The sequence below is a fragment of the Carcharodon carcharias genome, chromosome 21 (genome assembly GCF_017639515.1).
Source record: "Carcharodon carcharias isolate sCarCar2 chromosome 21, sCarCar2.pri, whole genome shotgun sequence".
Taxonomy (NCBI): domain Eukaryota; kingdom Metazoa; phylum Chordata; class Chondrichthyes; order Lamniformes; family Lamnidae; genus Carcharodon; species Carcharodon carcharias.
In genome coordinates, this window is record NC_054487.1 from 60,696,499 (window position 1) to 60,723,023 (window position 26,525).

Consider the following 26,525-nt stretch of genomic DNA (forward strand, 5'->3'; position numbering starts at 1 on the left):
ATAAAGGCAATTACAAGGGTCTGAAGACAGAGCTGGCTAAAGTGAACTGGGAAATTAAGTTAAAGGGTAGGACAATAGAGATGCAGTGGCAGACATTTAAGGAGATATTTCATAACACTCAAAGATCTATTCCAGCAAGAAAGAAAGATTCTAGAAGGATGTACCCATGGCCAAATAAGGAAGTTAAAGATAGTATCAAATTGAAGGAGAAAGCATACAATTCTGTGAAGATTGGTGGTAGGTCAGAAGATTGGACAGTTTAAAAATCTACAAAGAATGACTAAAAAAATGAGGGAGAAATTAAGAGCATGAGAGAAAGCTGGCTAGAAATATGAAAACAGATAGTACAAGTTTCCACAAGTATTTAAAAAGGAAAAGAGTGATTCAAGCAGGCGCTGTTCCGCTACAGTGGATGTCCGAGAAATTCATAATGAAAAATAAGGAAATGGCAGAAGCGTTGAACAGATGTTGTGGCTGTCTTTACTGTAGAAGACAATTAACATCCCAGAAATACTTGTAAATCAAGAGGTAAAAGGGAGGAACTCAAAACAATTACAATCACCATGGAAAAGGTACTGAGAAAACTATTAGAATGAAAGTCTGACACGCCCCAAGACCTGATGGCCTGCATCCTAGGGTCTTAAAAGAGGTGGGTGCAGCAATAGGTGGATTGGTTGTAATTTTCCAAAATTCCATAGATTCTGGAGAGGTCCCAGCAGATTGGAAAATCAAATTGGAAAGTGTAACTCTTCTATTCAAGAAACAAGATAGACAGAAAGCAGGAAACTACAGGCCAGTGAGCCTGACATTTGTCATAGGGAAAATGCTCAAATCTATTATTAAGCAGTTTATAGCAGAACACTTAGAAAATCTTAATACAGTCAGGCTGAGTCAACATGGCTATATGAAACAGAAATCATGTTTGAGGAAGTAACAAGCAACATGAATAAAAAGGGGAAACTGTTGACGTGGTATACTTGAATTTCCAAAGCAGGTAGGAGTGTGAAGAGGACATAAGGAGTGTGCAAAGGGATATGTTAGGTTAAGTGAGTGGGCAAAAATTTGACAGATGGAGTGCAATGCAGGAAAATGCCTTGTCCAATTTGACAGGAAGAATAGAAAAATCAGTATATTATTTAAAATAGAGAGAGAGATTGCAGAACTCTGCAGTACAGAGGGACCTGGGTGCCCTGGTACATGAATCACAAAAAATTGATTTGCAGATTAAGCAAGTGATTAGGAGGGCAAATGAAATGTTGGTGTTTACTGTAAGGGGAACTGAGTATAAAAGTAGGAAAGTTTTGTTACAGTTGTACAAAGCATTGGTAAGACCACATCTGGAGTACCGTATACAGTTTTGGTTCCCTTACCAAAATGGATGGGTATAACTGCATTAGTTCAGAGAAGGTTCATTTGTGGGATGAAGGCCTTTGAGGCAGGTTGGGCCTGTATCCACTGGAGTTTAGGAGAATGAGAGGTCATCTTATTGAAACATATAAGATCCTGGAGAACTTGACAGAGGGCCTGCTGAGAGGATGTTTCCGCTTGTGGGAGATAACAGAACTAGGGCCAGTTTAAAAATAAGGGGTTTCCCATTTAAGGCAGCCGTGAGGAGTTTTTTTTCTCTGGCGTTAGCATGTGGAATTCTATTCCCTAGAGAGTCCTGGGGGCGGGGTCATTGAATATATATATTTTTTTTAAGGCTGAGTTTGAGAGATTCTTCATTAATAAGAGAGTCAAAGGTTACAGGGGATGGACAGGAAAGTAGAGTTGAGGCCATAATAGGTTCAGCCATGGTCCTATCAAATGGCAGGGTAGGCTCATGCTCCTAATTAATATCTTTGTGTGCATCTCTTTTGTGCTATGTATGTCTCCAAGCAGTTGAGAGTTCCCCCACACCCCCACCGATTCCCCTTGACTTCAATTTTGCCAGGGCTCCTTGGTGCCACACTCAGTCAAATGCTGCCTTGATGTCAAGGGCAGCCATTATCACCTCATCTCATGTTAAAATGCCACAAATTTAAAAGTGCAAAATTACGACACGAACTTGCGCAGTCAATGAGGGATATGATGCATCCACAATATAAAAACTCAATTTACCCTGTTTCTAACAGTTTTGTACTAAAATTGAATGCTGTACCTGTAAAGAGATCCAATTAAACGCCAGGTGACCATTTCTTGCTGAAGAAACCAGAGAACACTAGCTGTTTTTGAAAATTTCTGCTGTCCAGGAGTAGCACGGTTCACAATCTTCTGAAGTACATTTACCTGAAACAATTGAACAGTCAAAACGGTTTGCTTCATGTTTTGTTTTAAAGAAATTATTACACAATAATACCCAACTGCTTAAGTACAGAGTAGAACCAATACAGTAAAATTATACAAGACTGGATTTCTCCTTGAATATGGCACATATATTTGTGCCACTACTTAGTCAGAACAACCAGTCATAAAACAGAAAATGCTGGAAAAACTCAGCAGGTCTGGCAGCATCTGTGGAGAGAGAAACAGTTAACGGTTCAAGTCTGTGTGACTCTTCTTCAGGCAACTGGGGTTGTTATAAGTGCAATTAATTCCCATTATAGCTTTGAATATCTGAGATGCCAGCTCCAAACTGCATATTAAAGTATTTCTGCATTATATAATTTAGTTTGAATTAGCAAAGCCAAATATTGTAAATTTCTTAACTAAGATTTATGTTAACAGTATTCTGCACAGATTCATTCTGTGTGCAGGAAAGTGAAACAAATACACAAACAGATGTTTTAAAGTTAAAGGAGGGCAACTTGTCTCTATTTTTCTTGTCAATTGTAGATTGAGTCCTAGAGGTTGAGAAATTTTGATTTAATACCTCAGGATTGTGAGATGCTAATGTAGCAAGTTTTTCATTCTGAAGCAAGTAACGGTTGCTTACGACCAAGCTATTTGTTATGTCAACTGATTGTTAGAATATTCAAAACAATTCCAATGCCAGGAATTGGCAGTTCACATTTTATATGCCCGATAGATAAAATATTGATCAGCAACCTCGTGAGAAATTTATGTGAATAAGAGCCCTAGGTTGTTCAGTTCATTCCACAAGAATGATGAAAAGATTCAGTAAAATGACTTTGAATTCAGACATTTTGCTACACTGATTTCTGAAACAGTTTAGGTTATAAGCGCATTAATAATTGTCTGTTAGTTTATTTTATTTTATTTGTGTGAATATTTTTCAATTAAATCCAGTTCATAGTTTTAGCCTGACCTATACATGGTTTGGTGTATGCAATGTTTTCTCCTATTGGAGAATTAAAAACTATATGATAGGTATTCACCTTTCAGTGGAGTATTTTTATTTAAAACTCTGATGTATAGTACTCTAGTTCACCACTTCTTTTAAAGTTGCAAATGTCAGCTCAGATCACCTATAAAATACGTGAAATATAGGAGAATAAGGAGATAGTCAAAACTTAAATCCACACACAAATGGCAAGTTCTGGACCAACCTTGGTTTGCACACCAATTCTATTCATACCCATTATCTGTTTGTTAAACAGTCAATCCCTTGAAAAATAACAAGATATTAACAATTCTAACCCTTCATAAATTATAATAGAAGCAACTTCTCAGTACAAATTTCCCCCCTGTTATTTCGATTAATTTTCAAACTATTTCAGTTTTTTGTTTCCCTTCTAACTGCATGCTGCAGCTTTCCTTATTTTCCAGCCAAGAGGCAAGCAGATATGATTTTTCCACAACTACCTAACACTACTGAGGGAGTATCACACAACAAAGACTGCAGTGCTTCAAGACAACCACCTTCTTAGGGCAACTGAGGATGAGCAATAATATAGCCTTGCCAGTATTGCCCAGAACTAAATAACAAGGTGACTAGGGAGGAATATAAAAGGATGTGTGTTGTTGAATAATAAAAGAAGTGACATCCAAATCTGCTAATACTCAAATTAAACGTTGATATAACTTCAATAAAAACTGAACTTCAATAAAAACTGCAAAGTATCTTGCCTACTATCAGCTTCAACATATCGTAGGGTAGTGTACGATGTATTTAGGATTCTGTTCGATAATGCCCACTATCTAACTAGACAATAGAGTAACCTAGTGTTTTGATAGTAAAGCCCTCATGATCGGAGTAGTATATTTCTGTCTTTTGCATGTACCCCCCTCCAGTCTGCTTTTCAGTTGTGTTTTTAAAAATCTGGTATAAATACACCTGCTTTAAAGCCCCAAATTTTAAATACAACTATTTTCTAAATAATTTTTGCAGAAAATGGCCGAAAATCATATGTGACGGTGGGTTCAAAGAAAAGGAAAAACTGTCCACCTAAGGATACGCTTACACCAATCAAAATATTGTGGATGTTGCAAATCTGAAATAAAAAAAAAAGAAAATACTGGAAATGCTCAGGTCAGGCAGCATCTATGCATCCTAGAGTTTGAGTAGTATAGACTGAAGGAGGCCATTCGGCTCATTGAAGCAGGCTGCTTCAAAGAGCAATCAGTTAATTCAACTCTGTGGAGCTCTCCCCATTTCTCTGCACTTTTTGTCATTCATGTATTATCCAATTCCATTTAGAAAGCTAGAACTGAATCTATAGTAATCATCTTATCAAGCAGAGCTCTCCGAATCCTAACTACTGTTAAAAAAGCTTTTTCTTGGGTCAACTCTGGTCTTTTGCCAATCACCTTAAATCTGAGCCTTCTTGTTATCAACCCTTCAGCCACTGGAAAACTATAAATTCTTACTTGGTTTGATTATTTGTGCTATTGGTCTTCAAATAAAAAAACTGCCTGGACAAGGACAAATCAGCAGTTGTGGCTTCAGTTGCCCAGGCTCCAAACCTCAGAATCCACTCTCCAAACCCCTCTCTCTCCCATTTCTCCTCCAAGATACCCCAAAAACCTACAAACAAGCATTTGGTCACCTGTCTTAATTTCCCTTAAATGGATCAGTGTTAAATTTTGTTTGATAATCGTTCTTATATAGCACCTTGGTTGGAGACAAAAACAGACTCAGAACAGAATTTTCCATGCCCTTTGGCAGGTGTGTTTGGCAGCGAGCGGACAATATGGCGAGAAGATCAAAAATCGGTTTCATGACATTGTGAAACCATCTGCAACCGTCCACTCTGTCCATCAATGGCAGGCCATGTTTCCTGCCATCAGACGCAAGAACTTAATCGTAATACCATAAGCTCAGCTCGCCAGAATCATCCCCCCACACTAGTTCATCCAAGCACATCACTGTACATAAGCAACTTGCACCTGATGAGCTGCACTTTGCTCGGGACTTCAAGGTTTGTTTGCCTCCCTTTGGGCAGCACTTGCAACCATCACTGCCAGGCTTCACAAACAGCATCACAACGCATTTAGGGGCACTCATGGGCAGGTCTATACCACCAGACCAGCCATAAGGCAGGGTGGCTATTCAACAGCTGTAGGGCTAGGGCTTGCTTGGAGAAGGGGGAAGAAGCGGCCTCAGGCAAGGGAAGAGCCTGCAGGGCAAGGGCTGTACTGGGAGTGGGGTATTCCAGGGAGTGTGTGGGGGCACAAGTTGATCTATGCAAGTGGCCTCAAGATGGTGAGGGCTGAGGGGCAGTCTCCAGAGGGGATGAGGCCAGATGGAGATGTGAGGGTGCATGTGAGTGGTGATGTCCTTTGAGCTGGCAGTGAGCGAGATGTCTGACAGGCTTGAGTGAGAGAGTTTTGGGTGATGAGATGGTTGCCTTTCCTTGGTAGCATGGAAGAGATCATTCATCCTCTAACTGCACTGAATGGCCAACCTGTTCTGTGCAGCATTGGCACTGATCACCACTGCCATCGCCTACTAAGCCTGAGTGGTAATGTTGCTGCCCCTCATGCAGCCAGAGCAGGGATACAAGACATCTCGGTGGGCCTCCACGGTGTCCAAAAGGTGCTTGACGGTGTGTCACTAAACCAGTGGGGAGGTGGGGGGGGAGCTGCAGCCATCTTTGCAGGTGTCCTGGGCTGGAAGCACTGGGAGGTATACGTGCGGTCACTTTAAACGTGGCACCCCGTGTGATGAAGCGGCAATATGACAATGTGGCAGGTGAATCGGTGCCTGTCATTGAAATGGTGTGTTTCCCAGGAATGCACGATTAATGAGATTGGGATCTTATGACCCACTGCCGCACATAGTGCAAATCTGGGAGGATTCTGCCCTTAATGTTTCAGTAGCCTTTTATCCTCCATCTGAAAAGTTAATAACTATTCTTTCTCTACAGATAGTGCCCAAATTGTTCAGCATTTCTGTTTTTATTCCAGGTTACACCAATCAACTTCATTGCAGCACCAAGATTTCAAAGAGGATTACAGCCGATTTGGCTTAGGGAGATATGAAGCGTTCTCAGACACAATAATATATTATCCTAATTTACATGATTTAAAAAATAGAAGCTGTTACTCCACAAAATAAGACTAGTTGCAGAAGCCAGGTTTTAAAAATCTTACCTGTTCCTTGCAATTGGCTTCATAAGATTCTATCAGGTCAAAGATAGCACTTGATGAATGTTTCAGGAAAGATTCCAAGAAGTTTGGAAACAGGCTGGCTGAAGCTGTCAAAAACAAAGTTACAAAACTTGGAGTGTGTTATTAGATTTTGAATGATAAAATACATGAGACACGTTGTAAATCTAGGTGCAAATTATATTGCTGCTGTCACCAAATACCTTCAGATTTTGATTCCTAAGTTGGTTGTCTCATTTTATTTGCACAATACTACTGGAAAGTCTAACATTCATTAAACACTTTGTTTTACAAATATTAAACATTCAATTTTTAATTGAATGATGTATTGTTTAGTCATTAAAAGGAAGCAGAAATCAGAAGATAGAATCAGCCCTTATAGTCCATTCTTTTTCATAAAAATTTTGTTCATGGAGTTCAGGTGCAGATCCAGGTACCTTCTGAACAAGTGGAGGGTTTCTGTCTCCATCACCAAACCAGGTAGCAAATTCCAGACATCCATCACCCTCTGGGTGAAGTAGTTTTTTCTCATGTCCCCTCTAATCCTTCTACCAATCACCTTAAATCTGTGTCCTCTGGTAATTGACCTTTCTGCTAGGGGAAACAGGTCTTCCCTGTCTCCTCTCTCTAGGCCCCTCAATCTGTACATCTCAATTAAGTCACCCCCCCCGCCTTCTTTGTTCCAAGGAAAACAACCCTAGCCTATCCAATCTTTTCTCATAGCTGCAATTTTCAAATTTTCATGTTTAGGTTCATCAACAGGACCCACACAAAACAATTTGAATTTATCTAGTACCAAGTCCATATTACTCCAATCCACTGTCCATGTTTTTTTGAACATTTAATTGTTCATTTTTTTTATTCTTTCATGGGATGAGGACATCGCTGGCAGGGCTAGTATTTGTTGCCAATCCCTAATTGCTCTTGAACAGAATGGCTTGCTAGGCCATTTTACAGAGCAGTTAAGAGTCAACCACATTGCTGTGGGTCTGGATTCACATGTAGGCCAGACAAGGTAAAGATGGCAGATTTACTTCCCTAAAGAACATTAGTGAATCAGATGGATTTTTATGACAACTGATGATAGCTTCATGGTCACCATTAGCTAGCTTTCAATTCTAGATTTATTGATTGAATTTAAATACCACCAGCTGCCATGGTGGGCTTTAAACCCACGTCCTCAGAGCATTAGTCTTGGCCTCTGAATTACTAGCCCAGTGACCTGACCACTACACCAGTTTCCCCTTGGTTTTACACCAGCAAGTTTTGCAGATAAATAGGTAATTGCAATACTTAAGTTAGGCAAAACTTGCCAATTCTGAAGGCTACTCAATCTTTTGTATTAAAGGAAGAGTTTAAGGCTTTTGTTCCAAGTACATTCATCTTGTTACAAGGATCCCAAGGAAAGCATGATTGCTCAAACTAATTTTCCATTGATCATGAAACAGCACCATGCATGAAGTGAAAATTAGTAAACTAGTGATCAATGTACAATCCTAATTGAACTTTAGCTAATACATCCTCCGGACCTGCCAAGAATTAAAATGCACTGTCTAAACATGCTAAATCATTACATACTCTAAAGGCTGGACAGCTACAATGAAAATGCAAGGATTATACATTGAGAATCTGGTGTAGTACAGTGAACACAGTGATCCTGATACATTTCTCTCTCTATTTCAGTAACTCAAGATGCAACGTTCAAGATCTGAACTAATAATTCCATACCAGGTCAATGGTGGGTTGAGACTAGTAAAGCTCATTTCACTGGAATATACGAATTAGGAGGATTAAGCCACTTGGCCCTTTGAACCTACTCCGTCATTCAATAAGATCTTGGCTGATCTGATTGTAACCTCAACTCCACATTCCCTCCTACCCCCAACAGATTCTTAATAAGTAATATGATGAAAGGCTATCTACATCTGCCTTAAAAATATTCAAAGACTCTTCTTCCCCTGCCTTTTGAGGAAGAGAGTTCAAAAAACTCTCGACCCTCAGGGAAAATATTTCTCATCTCTGTCTTTAATGGGTGGCCCTTATTTTTAAACAATGGCCTGTAGTTCTAGGCTCTCCCACAACAGGAAACATTCTTTTCACATCCACCTTGTCAAGACCCCTCAGGATCTTGGGCCCCTTAAAATAGAATGGAGACTTCCATTGGCTAGGCCACCAGGCACTATTAACAAACATTTTGATGCTTCAACACTAACATACAAGTTTATGACTAAGCCTATTTCTTACCAGTTAATCCCGGGTCATCCTCCCTTAACATGACTGCACTAAGAGTTATGTCCTCTGAAAAACTTCCTGTTTCAATTGTTGATTTCAAACTAATCCTCTGGCGAGTGAAACCAGGTGAATCAGTCTCATCTTCTGGAATATATTTCTAAATAAAAAGTTTTAAAAAGTTAGATATACAGAAAGCAATTTTTAAATCATCTTTCTTGCTGACCAGTATGGCAATACAGAACTTTAACTGGTAGTAAGGATAGTTATAATTCCATTCATTTAATACAGCTCAAAAGCAGGTAAACTGTATCTCACCACCAGGTTATTTGCTGTGAAAACTAGCTGGTTTAATATACTTAGACCAGTCAGATTAAGTGTTCCTCCTGTTAGGCCAAGGAAGATGTACACTGATATCCCTACAAATGACCACAACCATGTCATTCAGAAGGATAGACAAGAACAGGACTTTGATTTCTATTTGTTTATGAATTTTTTTTCTTAATGGAAAACAAAGTAGAAATATAATACATAGGCTCTTAACCAGTGTCTTATTCGTGCTTGTCACTCATGAAGCATATGATACATCAACATCATCAACGTGCATTGACCACCAAATATATCCAAACTTTTGACTCAAAGTTCTCTATTATAATAATGGTGAGGTTATCAGTGCTTGTCATTTCTACAAGGTAAATTTGACAGCAACTTCTGGAATCTGCAAAGGTGCAGTTAAACATTGGAAATCATAAGTTGATCTCAGAGATACCCTGCTGGTGCACAGTCCTCACTGATAGACTCAACATTGATCCTAACCCTAACCCTAATGCCACAGCCTAAACCTGCCCACTAGCTCTGCTCTAAAAATGACTGAAGAGAAGGGCTTATGCATTCTGATGTTAGTAAGTTTTTAACGGCATGACGTGATAACTAATTTATTGAATTTATTTGGTCCTAAAATTAATTTGAGAATTATGGAATTTTATTCCCTCTGAAGAAAAATGCTGGCTTTTTCTGTCTCATGTCTCTTTCTCTCTCTCAATCCCTTTAGTATTTCTCAATCTTCATTTTGTTTTCTGTACATTATTTAAATCTAATTTATATTTCCTGGTTTGTACTCTGCATGGTTAAGTAAAAATTTTCATTCAATAAGGTTGAAGAGCATCTCTATTTCTTGCACAGCTCAGTTGCCACTGATCCCTTGGAACAGATGTCCAATGAGAGGGAGTGTCCACCCCAAAGCCACTCAAATCTTTGTACACAGTTGTCAGCCAGGGGAATAGTGAATGACAGTCCTTTGCAGTGACTGCAAAATCCAGGCCAATTAAGAAATTAATCACATCAGAAACATGATGCAGAAACCCCAAAGCTGGTTAATTCCTAACCTTTAGAGTCAGGCACTGCTGCACGTCAGCATCCTGAATTCGAGCTTTAGACTACCATTGAAAAGCATCACCTGACTCCACTTTGTCTACAGCCAGAAAGCCAAGTGAACCATTTTGTTGTTAATTAAAAGTTGATTATACAAATATTAATTAGACTGTTAACTGGAGCTTTCAAAATAGAATTCTTACATTAAAATAATTACCTTACATAAAATAACCAGTCAACTTAAGGCCATTGAAGATACACTAATGCATAAATTCTCTGCTTTATAAAAAATCATTGGCATATTTTTCTTTAAGGATCTATACAATAAAGCAAACATCTGGTATTTTTATAAACCTTCGATACATATTAGTGCATCCATTTCCATTCTTGACTTTGCTTCAAAAGAAGAAAAATATTTAATAAAATTTGGAAGTAATGTTTGGTTCTTACCAGAGGCATCTCTGGTGTTGTGGATACCCGTAGAGATGGTCTAATTGATCCTAAAATAGCAGACACATCAGATTGTTTTACAGGACAGATTCTAGTCTGTGGTGTATCTGTAATGCAAGCAAGCAATTAATTTCAATAACAAGCACTAATGTTTGCATTTTACATACTCTATACTCTCGAATTTAAGTAGTTTTGTGGTGCAATAGAGGCCAGAATTGAAGATTACAAAGGTAGAGAGGCGAAAGGTAACAGAGGGATTTGAAAAGATGAGAATTTTAAAATCGAGGCTTTGCTGAACTGTTATCAATTGTAGGTCAGTGAGCATTGGGATGATGCATGAACAGGGTTTAGTGCAAGTTAGGACACAGGCAGCAAGTTTTGGGTGAACTCAAGTTTATGAAGGGTATACTGTGGGAGGAGATGATTGGAGTAGTTAAGTCTAGAGGCAACAATGGCACAGGTGAAGTTTTCAGCAGCAAATTAGCTGAGACAAGGATGGAGATAGGTAATGTTACAGAGGTGGAAGTAGGCAGTCTTGGTGATGGAGAGGATATGGGGTTGGTAGCTAATCTCAGTGTGACAAAGGACACTAAGGTTAAAGAACAGTCTGGCTCAGCCACTGTGGTCAGGAGGGTTTGTATTGGTGGCTAGCAAATGGAGTTTAAGGCAGGGAATGAAGATAATGTTGTTGATCTCCCTAATATTTAATTGGAGCAAATTCCTGTGCATCCTTTACTGAATACATGTGGAACGTAATGTTGACTAACATGGTTCAAAATCTGGTTGGTGCGTCTTTGGGGGGGGGGGAAACCATGTGTGTGGTGCGTTGGCCAGCAGCACGCAGGGTACAGCTACAGGTAATTCTGAAACAACAATCAAACACACCATCACACATACTACACCATTATGCTGGCTGTTAACAAAGGTAAAAGGAAAGGAGGTGCGTTGTTCAATGCAACAAGCAATCGACATACAATTACCAAAATAACTGGTAGCACATTCGATCAAAATAACATGGCAAATATGAAGATTGAATGCGGCAATATTAAGGTTTTGAAGAAATGCAGCATGATCTCTATCTGAAACAAGAAATTAATATTACTGAATAAAGGGTTCAGTTATCTTAATGAATACTTACAGGTCTCATGGAATATGTGAGCTCGAGTAGCTGATAGTGGATGTATACTGGGAAAATCTTTACTATGTTTCAAGTTGCCTAGAGAATGAGTTAAGGAAAGTTGGATCTGATAATTCACAAATAGTAATTTCTTCCCAGAGTCTTTATCAGTACTTGTTCTGATTAGTGCCAGTCATTTTAAAACAGGAATGACATTCAAACTGTTAATCTTCAGAACCGCCCCATTGCCATTCCTTACACTGATATTTCCAAAAAGTCATGAACCATGATGTAATTAATCATTACCTCAAAAGCTGCATCAGGTCTACCACACAGAAACAAGCCCAACTGCTCTATGGTGGTGCTTATGCACCATACGAGCTTCTTCCCATCCTTCATCTAACCCCCTTGAATGCATATTTGCTATTTGTCTCAACGACTCCTTGTGGTAATGAGTTCTATAGCTGTACTACTTTCTGGGTAGAGTTCCTCCTGAATTAGCTATTGGATTTATTCGTGACCATCGTATATTTATGACCTTTAGTTTCAAATCCCCTACATATGGAAACATTTTCTCCATGTCTATCCTATCAAACCCTTTCATTATATTAATATCTATTATTTCATCCCTCAGCTTTCTCTTTACCAGAGAAAGGAGCCCCAGCCTGTTTAGGCTTTCATTATAAGTATATTGTCTCTGTCTGGCATCATCCTTTTTATTGCATTTCCCCAATGCTCAAGGTCTTTTTATAATATGGAGACCAGAACCAAACACAGTACTCAAGTTTAACACATATTGCTGAATTTCAAAGAACAAAGAAAAGTACAGCACAGGAACAGGCCCTTCGGCCCTCCAAGCCTGCACCGATCATATTGCCTGTCAAACTAAAACATTTTGCACTTCCGGGGTCCATATCCCTCTATTCCCATCCTATTCATGTATTTGTCAAGCTGCCTCTTAAACACCACTACCGTACCTGCTTCCATCACCTCCTCTGGCAGCAAATTCCAGACACTCACTACCCTCTGCATAAAAAACTTGCCCCACACATCTCCTTTATAGTTTTCTCCTCTCACCTTAAATTTACGTCCCCTAGTAATTGACTCTTCCACCCTGGGAAAAAGCTTCTGACTATCTACTCCACTCATAATTTTGTAAACTTCTATCAAGTCGCTCCTCAATCTCCGTCGATCTAGTGAGAACAATCCGAGTTTCTCCAACCTCTCCTCATAGCTAATAACCTCCAGACAAGGCAGCATCCTGGTAAACCTCCTCTGCACCCTCTCCAAAGCCTCCATATCCTTCTGGTAATGTGGTGACCAGAATTGCATGCAATATTCCAAGTGTGGCCTAACCAAGGTTCTATACAGCTGCAGCATGACTTCCCAGCTTTTATACTCAATACCCCTGCCAATGAAGGCAAGCATGCCATATGCCTTCCTGACTATCTTATCCACCTGTGTTGCCACTTTCAGTGACCTGTGGACCTGAACACCCAGATCCCTCTGCCCGTCGATGCACTTAAGGGTTCTGCCATTTACTGTATAATTCCTGCCTGTATTAGACCTTCCAAAATACATTACCTAGCATTTGTCCGGATTAATCTCCAACTGCCATTTCTCCGCCCAAGTCTCCAACCGATCTATATCCCGTTGTATCCTTTGACAATCCTCTTCACTATCTGCAACTCCTCCAACCTTAGTGTCATCTGCAAACTTACTAATTAGCCGACTTACATTTTCCTCCAAATCACAGCACTGACCCCTGTGGAACTCCACTAGTTACAGCTCTCCATTCAGATAAGCACCCTTCCACTGCTACCCTCTGTCTTCTATGACCAAGCCAATTCTGTATCCATTCTGCCAGCTCACCTCTGAAACTGTGCAACTTTACCTTCTGTACCAGTCTGCCATGAGGGACCTTGTCAAAGGCCTTACTGAAATCCAAGTATATAACACCCACTGCCCTTCCGTCGTCGATCATCTTTGTCACTTGCTCGAAAAACTCGATCAAGTTAGTGAGACACGACCTCCCCTTCACAAAACAATGCTGCCTCTCACTAATACGCCCAATTGCTTCCAAATGGTAGTAAATCCTGTCACGAAGAATCTTCTCCTATAATTTCCCTACCACTGGTGTAAGGCTCACCGGCCTGTAATTTCCTAGATTATCCCTGCTACTCTTCTTAAACAATGGCACAACATTGGCCATTCTCCAGTCCTCTGGGACCTCACCCGTAGTCAGTGAGGATACAAAGATTCCTGTCAAGGCCCCAGCAATCACCTCCCTTGCCTCCCTCAGTACTCTGGGGTAGATCCCATCTGGCCCTGGGAACTTATCCACCTTAATATTCTTCAAGACACCTAACACCTCCTCTTTTTTGATCTCAACATGATCCAGGCTATCTACACACTCTTCCCTAGAAAAATCGACCTCTAAGTCCTTCTCTTTGGTGAATACTGATGAGAAGTATTCATTAATCTCTCCCATTTCTTCTGACTCCACATACAGATTCCCACTTCTGTCCCTGAGTGGGCCTACCCTTTCCCTGGCTACCCTCTTGCTTTTTACATATGTATAAAAGGCCTAGAGATTTTCCTTAATCCTGGTTGCCAGTGACTTTTCATGACCCTTTTAGCCCTGACTCCTTGCTTAAGTTTCAATTCTATCCCTTGAGATAAAATCCAGTGCTTTGTTTTCCATTTAAAAAAAAATAAAAATGGCTTTATTAACTTCACTCACTATACTGTGTGATGAGTGTCATCCCCTTGCTTCTCAAACCCACTTAGACAATTATCCAAGCATCAAATGGCCTCTTTGTGGTTCCTAACTCACTTCTTTATAACTGAAATCCATTTTGCCAATTACATACATTTTACAAGTTTATTATCTTCTTACATTTTTTGGTTAACTACACCCCAATTTAGTATCGTCTGTAAATTTTGAAATTATACTTGGGTTCTCAAGTCCAAATTGTTTATGTAAATTATGAACAATGGTCCCAATACTGATCCCTGTAGAGCACCCACTTCCCACTATTCTAAGTGGCTAAACTTAACTCCTACTCTGTGTTTTGATTTATAGCCAGCTCGCTATCTATTCAGCTGCTTATCCCAACTTCAGACTCATGACTAAGGTCAGAGAATATAATGCAGTATCTTATCAAAGATCTGTTGAAAATCCAAGTAAATATCCACCAAATCATCTGCCGGACCTCTTCAAAGAATTTAATAAGGTTGATGAAACAAGATCCTCTCTTTTGAAAAGATGTTGACTTAAATTTTTGGTTTCTAGATTGTATTTAAATTGCATCTTATAGTTCCCTGCACTTTGTTCCATCCCCCTTTTGGTTGAATTATGATAACCAGCATGGTCCTTTCAATAGTAACCTTGCTATCCATATTTGGAGAAGTGCTCTTCAACACCATTAAGGTACCATAGATCTGCCCTCAAATGCTGTCATGGTTAGGTAGTTCCTCTCAAATTGCTCTATTTGTGCTGTATTTGACAGGACTGCACATCCTGTGGCTCTCTCCTTCAACTTCAGATTCCTTAAGGCTCTATCTTCTTTCCCACAGTTTTGTCTTCATACACATGGCCTCCTGCTGCTCATCATTCCAATCAACTTCCTTTAAATCACACAATTAGAACTCACAATCTCCTGTCTTCCTGCAGTGCAATGGTTCAACCCAACTTATCCATGCCATTTACTGGAGCAATAAATTTCTTGTTCCTTTTGATTCCTCAAAAAGTTTTATCAAGTCTTTCACAAGGCTAAACGACCATCATGTTTTACCTAGGTAAGTTCCAACAACATCCTCAAATGAACTTCTGAAATTTCCACCATTGCTGAAACAGTTTCCAAGAAACCTGCTATTCTTTTTCCTTCCTTATCACTCTTATTTTTGCTTCCTTCTACAATAATCAAGCTATTAATATGTATACCATGTCATGTGAACATCACTTGTGTTCTTTGTCAGGTTTTTATGAACTCCAAATAAACATACCTGAACAAGCAAACTCATTGTTTAGACTCTCTGGCAAATACTACCTTCATTCTCTTTTTCTTCTAAACATTATTATAATTTCTTTTTTAAAAATGCATTTTTGTTTTAATTTTTAAACCCAATAATGATTTTTCCCCAAGACACATTGCATTGTTGACTTCAATACCTGTGTGGAGAACATGATACCTGTATCCTTCCTGTCATTGAGAGTAGTCAAACTGATTTATGAATGCCCAAAATATGTTATATATTACAATTAAACAACTGTTTGCAACCATATTTTGCAGACTATACATTATTATCTTTGAAAAAAAAAATCAATGCCCTATTTACACCTTTCAATTCATAGCATGGAGGAGATCTGCCTGTCTTTGATCAATCCTTGGCCATATTTTTGTTGATTTAACCCTTCCAAAAGCAGTGATCACCAGTTCCAAGGTCCAAGTGCTTCTTCTTGGTGAGTTGATTTTTTTTTTGGAGGTACTGATAATTATCTTCAAGTCCGATCCTAATATAAGTTCCAGGACATAACATCCTCTTCTCAACCATCTAAATGATAATGACAGTTCTCATGCCTCCCTCTTCAAAAATATGCCAATATTTCTCTAAGTCACAAAAATAACTAAGAAAGCTTCAGATTGAATGCGAATGCAGAAAATACAGCTTAAATGTTTCAAGTCAGGGCCCTCTGTCAAAATGGGCATAAAGTGAAAAGGATACTGACAGATTTGCCTTTTGATGCACTGCGTCTCAGAGAGGTTCTGCTAACCTCGACGTCCCGAACTATAGGAGAGAACGATTCTGCACCCATTTGCCTAAAAAAGAAAGTTCAGCAAGTTTAGAAAGCAATGTTAGGACTTTAAAGGTAATTGCAAAAGCACATATTGCTACATGATTCGAAACAACTTTACCATTCAACAGTTTCCTTCTAAACTACTGAACAAAAAAATTATTGATCAGTTCAGCAGAGAATATTTTTTAAGCAGTAACAGATACCAAATGAAGATGAAAATAAAAACTTTGCAAAAAAAAAAGTTGGAAGAGAATATATTTCCACCCCCTACAAGGCCTCACAGCCCGACTACACCCATCCAGATGCCTTCCTGCCCCCTTGCATCAACTCCTTGGTCCCTAACTGCAACTCCCGGACCGTTCACGACAGCAATTCATATCACACCGTCCAACAGATTCCTCCCTTGCTACGCCAAAAAACACACCCCTCTCCCAACCCCACTTTATCCCACCCATCCACCAATCTCCTCCGTAGCTCTCCCAATCCATCCTCCCCCCTCCCCTCCCCTCCTCACCCCAGCCCAGCCCAGCCCAGCCCAGCCCCTCGGCGGCCCCCTTTACCCTTTGCCCTGCCCGTCCCGCCGGTTACACTCCTTTCCCTCCCTCCCACCCTCCCGGCCCGCTGTTGAATCCTGCTCCAGACCACGTTTCGAGTTGGCGCAAGGTTGCCCTTTCCTACCTGTCCATCGACTCCTGCCACACTTTCGACATGATGAATTCAGCTCAGGTACCGTTTGTTAATCCGTCAAAGCAGCGAAGCTAAATGCACCATGAGCGCGCGCAGCTCAACCACCGCGTCCTTCAGCGCCAAGAGGCAACGTCTTCCCTCCGGAGCTCAGCGCCGGACCGGGCGCCCTCTGTGGCTGGCGAGCAGATTGACTCACACTCAACATTCTCTTCATCCACCTTAAAGCACTCACTTTACTCTCCATGGGCAAGCGTTTGAGAGACCTCTTTTTGAAGAAAATAATGGCAAACCCACGACCTCTAACACCTCGAAGGACAAGGGCAGCAGGTGCATGGAACAACATCACTTGCAAGTTACCCCCCACACAGACACCATCCTGACTTGGAACTATACTGCAGTTCCTTCACTGTCACCAAGTGAAAATCCTGGAACTCCCTTCGTAACAGCACTATAGCTGTACCTGCATCAAAGTTCAAGAAAGCGGCTCACTCCCACCTTCTCAAGGACAATTAGGGATGGGCAATAAGTGCTGGCCTAGCCAGCAATGCTCACATCCCATGAATGAATTTTTAAAAAGATAGCCATGGTTTCTGCTTGCCACAAAAGCTTCTTCTTATAGGCAGTCCCTCGTGATCAAGAATGACTTGCTTCCACTCTGGTTCAATGAGATGGTTGATAAGTCCAATGCGTGATCTGCAGACTCTGCCACATGCAGGGCAGATGATACTTGGAGGGTTGGGTAGATGAGCTGTTGGGAGGCTTGTGCATCCTTCCCTATGCCTCAACTTCACATCTGCACGTTCCCAAATAAGTCCCTTAATGTGTTTGATGCCTTCCCGAATGAAGCTCCTCCATTTTGGTTCCTTACAAGCCAGGGGCTCCCATGCATCAGTGGGGATGTTTGACCTCTTCAGGGGTGCTTTGAGTTCACCTCTAAAACATTTCTGTTGTCCTTCTGGGAGTCTCTCACTGTGACTGAGTTCCAAGTGGAGTTGCTTCATGAGACTAATGTCACGCATACGAACTACATGTCCCACCCAGCGGAGTTGGTTTTGAGTGATAGCACCTCAATGCTGGGCATGTTGGCTTGTGAGAGGATGCTCCTATTGGATTGCCTTTTTGCCACCTGATTTGGAGGATCTTGCAAAGGCACTGCTGGTGGATCTTCTCCTACCTGCTGTAGGTTGACCAACTCTCTGAACAGTAGCATTATTTGTAAGAGACTCAATAATGTAACTTAGTGTTAAGTATGTTCATATGCAGACTGGTTGGCTGCAAAGATCCTAGCAATATACTGAGGTTAGCATTGTTCCTGAGGTTAACTATTGCAGAGGTCAATAGGGTCTTAACATTTCCCATGTCCCACCTCCCTCAGCCACCATGATTCTTTTACTTCAGTTTTCTGCCCAAAGACAGGTCCTACCCACAGTGCCACAACCTGCACCATGGGTAGGGCAAGGAGGCAGGTCTCAAATCCACCCCAGCCAGAACGGGTATCAAATGCCATGCTGTTGGCACCAATCTGATCCAGCTAACTGAGCCAACCGAGAGATTGTGTTGCTATGGCAACATACACTTTTACATGCATGTTGTAGTCCGGAGCTCCAATTTTCTTTCCATCACATGACTGATCAGGAATCTCTCCGGCTCTTACGGCCTGCCATTGACATATGTTGGAAGGATTTATAACTTGATACTCAACCTGTTTGACCATGTGAATGCGTATTCCTTGGTCATCAAGTTCTGGAGTGGGACTTGAACTTGGAGCTTGTGGCTTCAAGGCAGGGATGCTTCCCACTGCATCACAAGACTTCTCTACAACATGATAACACTAGCAAACACATCTTCCCTTCCCTTAAACAGCAAGTGGGTGATGGAATTCAGGAGCCCAGGGAGAGATGGATCTGCAGGGGGTGGGATGGTGGTGGTGTGGGGATTGGCAGAGAAAAAGGGAGAGGTTTGTTGGTTGGCAGAAAAAGAAAAGTCTGAGGAAGCAGCTGAAGGACCTGGGGAAGAAAGAGAGGGGTTGAGGTAGAAAGAAACTGGGGGAGAAAGAAGAAGGATGTTGAGGCATTATCAAGCAAGTGCAGATTCATTCAGATGTGGCTAATGAGGTAGTCGATGCATGGCTAATGAGGCATTTGACACGCTGGTATTAATTTTCCAAAATTCGCTAGATTCTGGAGAGGTTCCATCAGATTGGAAAATAGCAAATATAACCCCTCTATTCAAGAAGGGAGAGAGGCAGAAAACAGGAAGCTATAGGCCAGTTAGCTTGACATCTGTCATGGGGGAGTTATTAGAAATGATCATTAAGGAGGTTATAGTTGGGCACTTAGAAGAGCTCAAGGCAATAGGGAAGAGCCAGCATGGTTTTGTGAAAAGAAAATCATGTTTAACCAATTTATTGGAGTTTTTTGAAAGAGTAACATGTGCAATGGATAAAGGGAAACCTGTAGACATACTGTACTTGGAGTTCCAGAAGGCATTTGATAAGGTGCCACATCAAAGATTATGACGGAAAATAAAAGCGCATGGTATAGTGGGTAACATATTAGCGTGGAACGACTATTGGCTGGCTGGCAGAAAGTAGAGAGTATACATAAATGGGTCTTTTTCTGATTGGCAGGAAGTGACAAGTGGTGTCTCACAGGGCTCGGTACTGGGGCCTCAACTTTTTACGATTTACATCAATGACTTAGATACGAGAAGTGAAGACATGGTAGCTAAATTTGCAGATGACACATAGATAGGTAGGAAAGTATGTTGTGAAGAGGACATGAGGAGTTTTCAGATGGATATAGATAGTTCGAGTGAGTGGGCAAAGATCTGGCAAATGGAGTTTAATGTGGGAAAATGTGAAGTTGTTCACTTTGGCAGGAAGAACAAAAAAGCAGAGTATTACTTAAATGGAGAATGGTTGCATAATTCTGAGGTGCAGATGGATCTAAGTGTTCTAGTATATGAGTCACAAAATGTTAGTATGTAGGTACATCAAGTAATTAAGAAGGCTAATGGAATGCCACCCTTTATTACGACAGGGATTGAACATAAAAGTAGGATGTTATGCTTCAGTTATACAGGGCATTGCTGACACTGCACCTTGGATACTGTGTGCAGTTTTGGTCTCCTTATTTAAGGAAGAATGTAAATGCATTGGACGCGGTTCAAATGAGGTTTATTAGATTGATACCTGTAATGAGTGGATTGTCTTATGAGGAAAGGTTGGACAGCCTGGGCTTGTTTCCACTGGGGTTTAGAAAAGTGACAGGTAGTTTGATTTGAAGTATACAAGATCCTGAATGGCCTTGACAAGGTGGACATGGAAAGGATGTTTCCTCTTGTAGGTGAGTCCAAGGCTAGGGGACACTGTTTTAAAATTAGGGGTGGCCCTTTTTAGGACAGAGATGAGGAGAATTTTTTTCTCTCAGAGAGTTGTGCGACTTTTGAATTCTCTGCCTCAGAAGGTGGTGGAGGTGGGGTCATTTAAGGTAGAAGTAGATAGATTCTTGTTAGGCAAGGGAATCAAAGGTTATCAGGGTTAGATGGGAATGTGGAAATCGAAACACAAGAGGATCAGCCATGATCTTATTGAATGGCGGAAGGGGCCAAATGGTCTACTCCTGTTCTGATTTCTTACGTTCTTATGATGCCTCTTAATATGAACAATTACAAATCTAAAGAACGACTTGAAAAAGTAGTGTTGCAACATGAGACATTATAGCGTCATTTGATAGAGATGTTTAAAATTATGAAGGGATGGGATGGCATAGATTGAAACAGACAACAGACAGTGATTGAGGGTTCTAGAAAAAGGGAATATAGATATAAGATTAAACACAAGAGATTAAGCATAGAAAGAAGCTGGGGAAACATTTGACTTGGAGGGGTTGTCAAGTTTTGAACTGCAGTGCCTGAACTACTGAAGCAGAGGCAATGTCAACTTTTAAGAATAGATTATAGGTTAAAGGGAAGGGGAATAAAAGTACAGGGTGAAAGAAAAGAAAGAAAGACATATTATATAGCACCTTTCAGGATGTCTCCTAGCACTTTATTATCAATGTAGTTGTCAGGAACATATAATGCTATTGGAATTTATTGGAAAATATTGGTTTCTGTGTCTATGTTTGTGTGTATGTGTGTATGTGTGTGTGTGTGTGTGTGTGTAACAGAGAGGGAGAGAGAGAGAGCGAGAGAGAGAGACTTAATTGGATTAAAAATAGCTCGTCTGGATGCTTTGATGTAACAAAAGATAAGCTAGGTTTGAAATGTTAACATGGGGGAAGTTTAGAATACAAGGTGTAAAAGGACATTTGCATTTTTAAATAAACCAGACTAGATTGTTTTCAAAGAAGGGGTGAAATGTCTCACCTAGCCAGGTGAAATTCAGCAACAATGTGTTTATTTTTCCCAAAGATTACTGGTAAAAATAGTACTAAGATAATTTTTTATGATCAGGGAGGTAAAGTCCAAAGACATAGTGAAACAATGGGAATTTGCATTCAAGGAGGAAATTATGTATAAAGGAGAGAAGGCAGTGTGTAAAGGCAGGTATTCTAAGATCTAACAAGTGTGGAAAGCCTTCAGCATCTACACATCAAGCTGCTGTCTACAGAGTACTGAAGTTAAGAAAACTCATTTTGAATTGGATTGTTCAGGGTATCATGTTTCTTTGCCTGGGTATTTTAAAATTTATGTGCCTTACTGTTGCCATAATGAAAGTGTAATGAGGAGTTAGATTAACTAGGGGTTTAGTAGTTATCATAGTAGTAATTTGTAGATCTATGTATGTATTTAAAATCATTTCTTCTATTGAAGGTTTAATTTAGCTTTGTAAGAAACCTGTAAGACTTGGTGATCTCATTACTACTGAATTCAAGGCATGTATCTCGAAAGTTATGCAAATTGCAAAACAGTTGTGGCAGTTGTTTCAAGTTTTCCTTTGGGATTTGAGCAGCTCAGCATTTACCATCAGCTGTGCCATAACAGTAGTGTAGTAACCGTTATAATGTAGGAAATGCAGCAGCTAATTTGCAGGCAGCAAACTCCCACAAACAGCAAAGTGGTAATACTTAGATAATCTGTATTTGTGATGTTGCTTGAGGGAAAAATATTGACCACAATAAGAGGGATAACTTCCCTGCTCTTATTCAAAATAGTGCCATGGGATCTTTTACGCTCAGCTGAGAGAATAAAAGGAGGCATCAGTTTAACATCTCATCCTGAAGACAGCACCTCCAGTCATGGTTCAGAACTGGACTGTCAGTCTAGATTTTTGTGCACAAGTCTTATATTGGGGCATGAACCCACAACCTTCTAACTCAGAGAGCAAGAGTGCTACCAACTGAGCCTCACCTATGCACATGGGGTGGTAACTACTACTTGAGCACAATCACCAACATGGATTGTTTGAGCCATCAAATCTATTTCTCTCTCCACAGATGTTGTTAAGTCTATTTCTGTGTTGTAATTTCTACCTAAGTATCTGTCCCTTTTCTGTAAGGTTCCTCTATTACACCCTTGTTCACTCTTCCACCATCATAATTTCCAACAATTCTTCCGCTGATACCTTTCAGTAGAACTGCAATAGATATAATGCCTGTTCCTTCTCTTTTTCCTGGGTCATTGCTCAACATGTCAAACACACCTTTGTGAATTTGCCATTTATTTGTAATTTTTGTAACCTACTATTACCAGATGCAAAGTTCAGTTATTGTGTTCTCTACACTATGAACACCAAATGCTGATTAGTGGGCTACTTAATAGAAAATTGCTGTTCTATTTGCAAGTGTGATCCTGAGCTCCCTACTGCTTGCATTTTAAATACCCCTTTCCATTTTCGATCTGATCTCTCTACCTTTGGCCTCCTACATTATTCTAACCATGTTGAATGCAAACTTCCTTACCTTCCATTGGGTGTTGATGGTATGGAACAGTGGAATGAATATCAGTCTTCTTCAAGTGAGCTGTAGGTGCCAAATGAGTGCTTCAGTGCCATGATGGGGGATGGTTGTTAGGATCTCTCTGGGTGTATGAATTAAAATGTGTTGAATGGCCTTCCTTGTGTAAATATCTAGTGATCTGGTGGTAATATCATTTCTAACACCGAAGCATCTCCTGTTTTCCCTGTAAACACTTAAATTCAATGTTATATGTTTCCATCATTCTACGTTCTTGTTTTGTTTTCTGAATATCTCTAATTTTCTTTCACCTTTCTCTATTGTCTGATTGAGATGATGGGGTGGATTTTAACTTGGACAAACCAGTTTAAAAAGGTGGAAAATAACATACCACCTTATTTGGGCTGACAGCTGCTACCTTTGAAGTTGCTCTTCTGCTGGGTGGTCAAAGTGCCTGCATGTTTCAGGTGATAGGTGACTGCGGTGTACAAATCGAAGTCCTATGAGATTCATAAGATCCCAAATGGAATTTTGACAGAAAACTAGGCAGAGTGTGCAATATGCATGCTCCCCTCAGTGTTGGCAGGCGGCAGTGCAGAAGGGACACGATAAAGGTAAGAGTTGTTTTGTAATACAGAACTTGAGTATTGCTGAAAAAGGAGACATGCTATTAAAGCTTTTTGTCTTGCACTCACCGGGACAGCCACGCAAGATAAATCAACAGTAAAGGGAACAATAATTTATACTGCATGAGAGGAGAGTGCTGATTGGTTGGCATGGCAACGCTTCTACCAATCAGAGACCACTTGCCAACAAATCAGCATTCTTATGCAGTATGAAAACAAAGAAATTATGATGAGCCTTTATAAAACACTGGTTCAGTTCAGTCAGAACAGGAGCAGTTTTGAATAATGGGCAATGTACTTTATGACGAATGTGAGGGCTTTAGAGAGGGTGCAGATAAGATTTACTAGAATGGTTCCAGGGATGAGGAACCTCCGTTATGTGGGTAGATTGGAGAAGTTGAAGTTTTTCTCCTTGGACAAAAGAATGAGAGAGTTTTGATAGAGGTGTTCAAAATTGCAATGCTACTGAGAAAGGCAGGAGAGTGGATCTAGTTGCTCTTGCAGAAAACTTGAACCTGATGGGAAGCATGGCCACCTTCTATGTTGCAAAATTCTATTAAGCAAATCATTTAAAGATTAAAATATATTTATTTTTATTATGCCTTTAAAATTTTCAAAAAATGAGTTTTGCAATACTGTTAATAGTATGGCAGTGAAGAACAGTTTTATATATTTTGCCTATTCATGTCATTTCAGAAAACAAAGTAAAGGTTTCCTGGTTTGCAGGAAGCTAGCATTCTTCATTGCAATTCTTGAACCTATCACTGAAATAAGTTGACATACAGCAGAGAGGATGCTGCTTTAAAAGAAAGAGATAACAATACCAAGGTAGACAATCTCCTTATTTCTATTACTAAGTATTCACTTACTTTGAGTTCTATTTTTAATGCATTTTTCTTCCACACAAATCAAATTTGACTTTTGTAACTAGTTACACTAAATCTCTGAAATAACTAATGTAAGAACTGCTTGGTGTTTGGTTCTCATTTGACAACGGAGAGCTGATTCTGTACTGATGTTATAGCTCAGAATTAGGATGTAATTGCTAACTATGAGGAGCAAGGATTTTACGTGGACCATTGAGAGTATGATGAAAGAAGATAAATCTTTGAGATATCTAAAATAATAATGTTTCCTATTCACCCATGATAGTGTGCTGAATGAGCTTATTTCCTAGAAACCCAGCAATTGTTGCTACTAAATCTGCTTCTTGTTCTTCATGAGTTGTTTCTTAAGCTCCAGAAGTGACATATACCACAGGCTTCCCTGGACTTATGGATACCAGAACTTTCTTTTGAGCAGCCAATGGCTTGCTTAGTTATCTCCATTCTTGTGTGCATCATTACAATTCTGTAAAGAGATCATGCTTTGTGAATATAATGGGCTAGAATTCCAGTGAGTTCAATTGAATTGAAAATTGGATGGTTTCTATAATGGGCAACCAATCCACAAGGCCAGTTTCATGCCTAGGGGACAAGTTAAAAATATACCTAATTAAGCTTCTTGGTTTAATCATTTTTTCTTGATGGTTTATATTTATCACCCTTTAAAACAGTCTTGCAATCAGTTAACTCATGTAACTGCGCTAATTGAAGAATATTTATTGTGGCATGTTGTATGTATAATATGAAGATGACATTTTAATTAATCTTCAAAAATGCTTTCTAATCAGTTATATTATATGTAGCCTGATCTTTCCACTGCACATTGTGTTAGAATTGCAAGTAAGAAGTTTTTAAGCTATTTATATAAGATTTAGATGGTTTCAATCAAAATGCCCAAGCCAAAATATAATTGTGTTTAAGGAAATGCTGCATGATTGCTTTTAGTTGCAAGAACGTGTGACATCTAGGCTAGAATTTTACCTTCGGCGAGAGGGTGCGTGCCCAGCACGCCCGAACGTAATATGATGCACGATGATGTTGGGCATGCGTCCTGATGTCATTGATCACATGCGCGATATTTCGCTTGGTGGACATGCGCCGGAGTCAGCTGCACACCCGCCAATAATTAAAAGGCCAATTACAGCCATTAACAAGGTAATTAAATTGAAGTTTATGCTGCCCGTCCAACCTAATGGTTGACGGGCAGGCGAAAAGGCCAAAGGGCCTTCACATTTTTAGGAAACCTCATCCAGTGGGATGATTCCTAAAGCTAATACAAATTAAATAAAAACTTTATGTTGAAATTAAAAACATGTCCCATCTCATGTGACACAATCACATGGGGTACGTTTCATTAAATTTTTATCGTATATATTAATTTTTTAAAAAATGCTTCAATCTCCCCGAGGCAGCTCCATGCTTCAGGCAGATTGAAGTACTCTTTCGCGCACATGCGCGAACTGTGCACCAGACCCGCTCTCCCTCCTCCCCCTGCCCGCACAGGGAGCGTTGAGCGCTGCTGCTCGCGATTCACGTACTCGGGCCAGTTCACGAAATCGTGGAGTGGAACTGATCGCGGGCGGGGGCCAGCTCCCCGACTGCCCCCGCCTGCTCCCGCCAAGCCCACCCAATGAGGGGAAAATTCTGGCCCTAGAATTTCTAAACCTTTCTTTGAATTTACCACTGCAGTTCAAAAGCTTAGAACATGTTAAGATGTGCTTATAAAAGTCACACATTGCTTGATCATAATAAAGGATATGGTATCTGGTAAATAGTTGTAGCAAGAGGACTGTGGTATATCCTTATGTTTGTGTAATCATTCAGTTCTTAAAAAGAGGTGTAATTCTCCGCACAGTGAAATTGTGTAATCATTCAGTTCTTACAAAGAGATGTAATTCTCCGCACATTGAAATTGTTGGTAGTATGTGCCCAAATTTAAAATAAGCCAGGATGCATGGATTTGTGTAATAT

The 26,525-nt window shown here is 40.1% G+C and overlaps 1 protein-coding gene across 2 annotated transcripts in view; it reads right to left on the reverse strand.

Moving 5' to 3' along the window:
* Window positions 1–17,277, reverse strand: part of nup107 (nucleoporin 107) — a 55,491-nt gene extending 38,214 nt beyond the window's left edge. Inside the window, exons 1-7 of one of the 2 annotated variants that reach the window (XM_041216257.1) lie at window positions 17,136–17,277; window positions 16,385–16,479; window positions 11,678–11,755; window positions 10,540–10,646; window positions 8,734–8,878; window positions 6,475–6,578; window positions 2,141–2,268 (exon numbers count right to left, since the gene is read on the reverse strand). In XM_041216257.1, coding sequence (XP_041072191.1) covers window positions 2,141–2,268; window positions 6,475–6,578; window positions 8,734–8,878; window positions 10,540–10,646; window positions 11,678–11,755; window positions 16,385–16,479; window positions 17,136–17,167 — 689 coding nt within the window. In that variant the 5' untranslated portion in view covers window positions 17,168–17,277. Of the gene's footprint in view, window positions 1–2,140; window positions 2,269–6,474; window positions 6,579–8,733; window positions 8,879–10,539; window positions 10,647–11,677; window positions 11,756–16,384; window positions 16,480–16,575; window positions 16,909–17,135 lie in introns of those variants that run through there. The other variant, XM_041216258.1, reaches the window with a different exon arrangement.
* Between the last annotated feature and the right edge of the window lie 9,248 nt (window positions 17,278–26,525).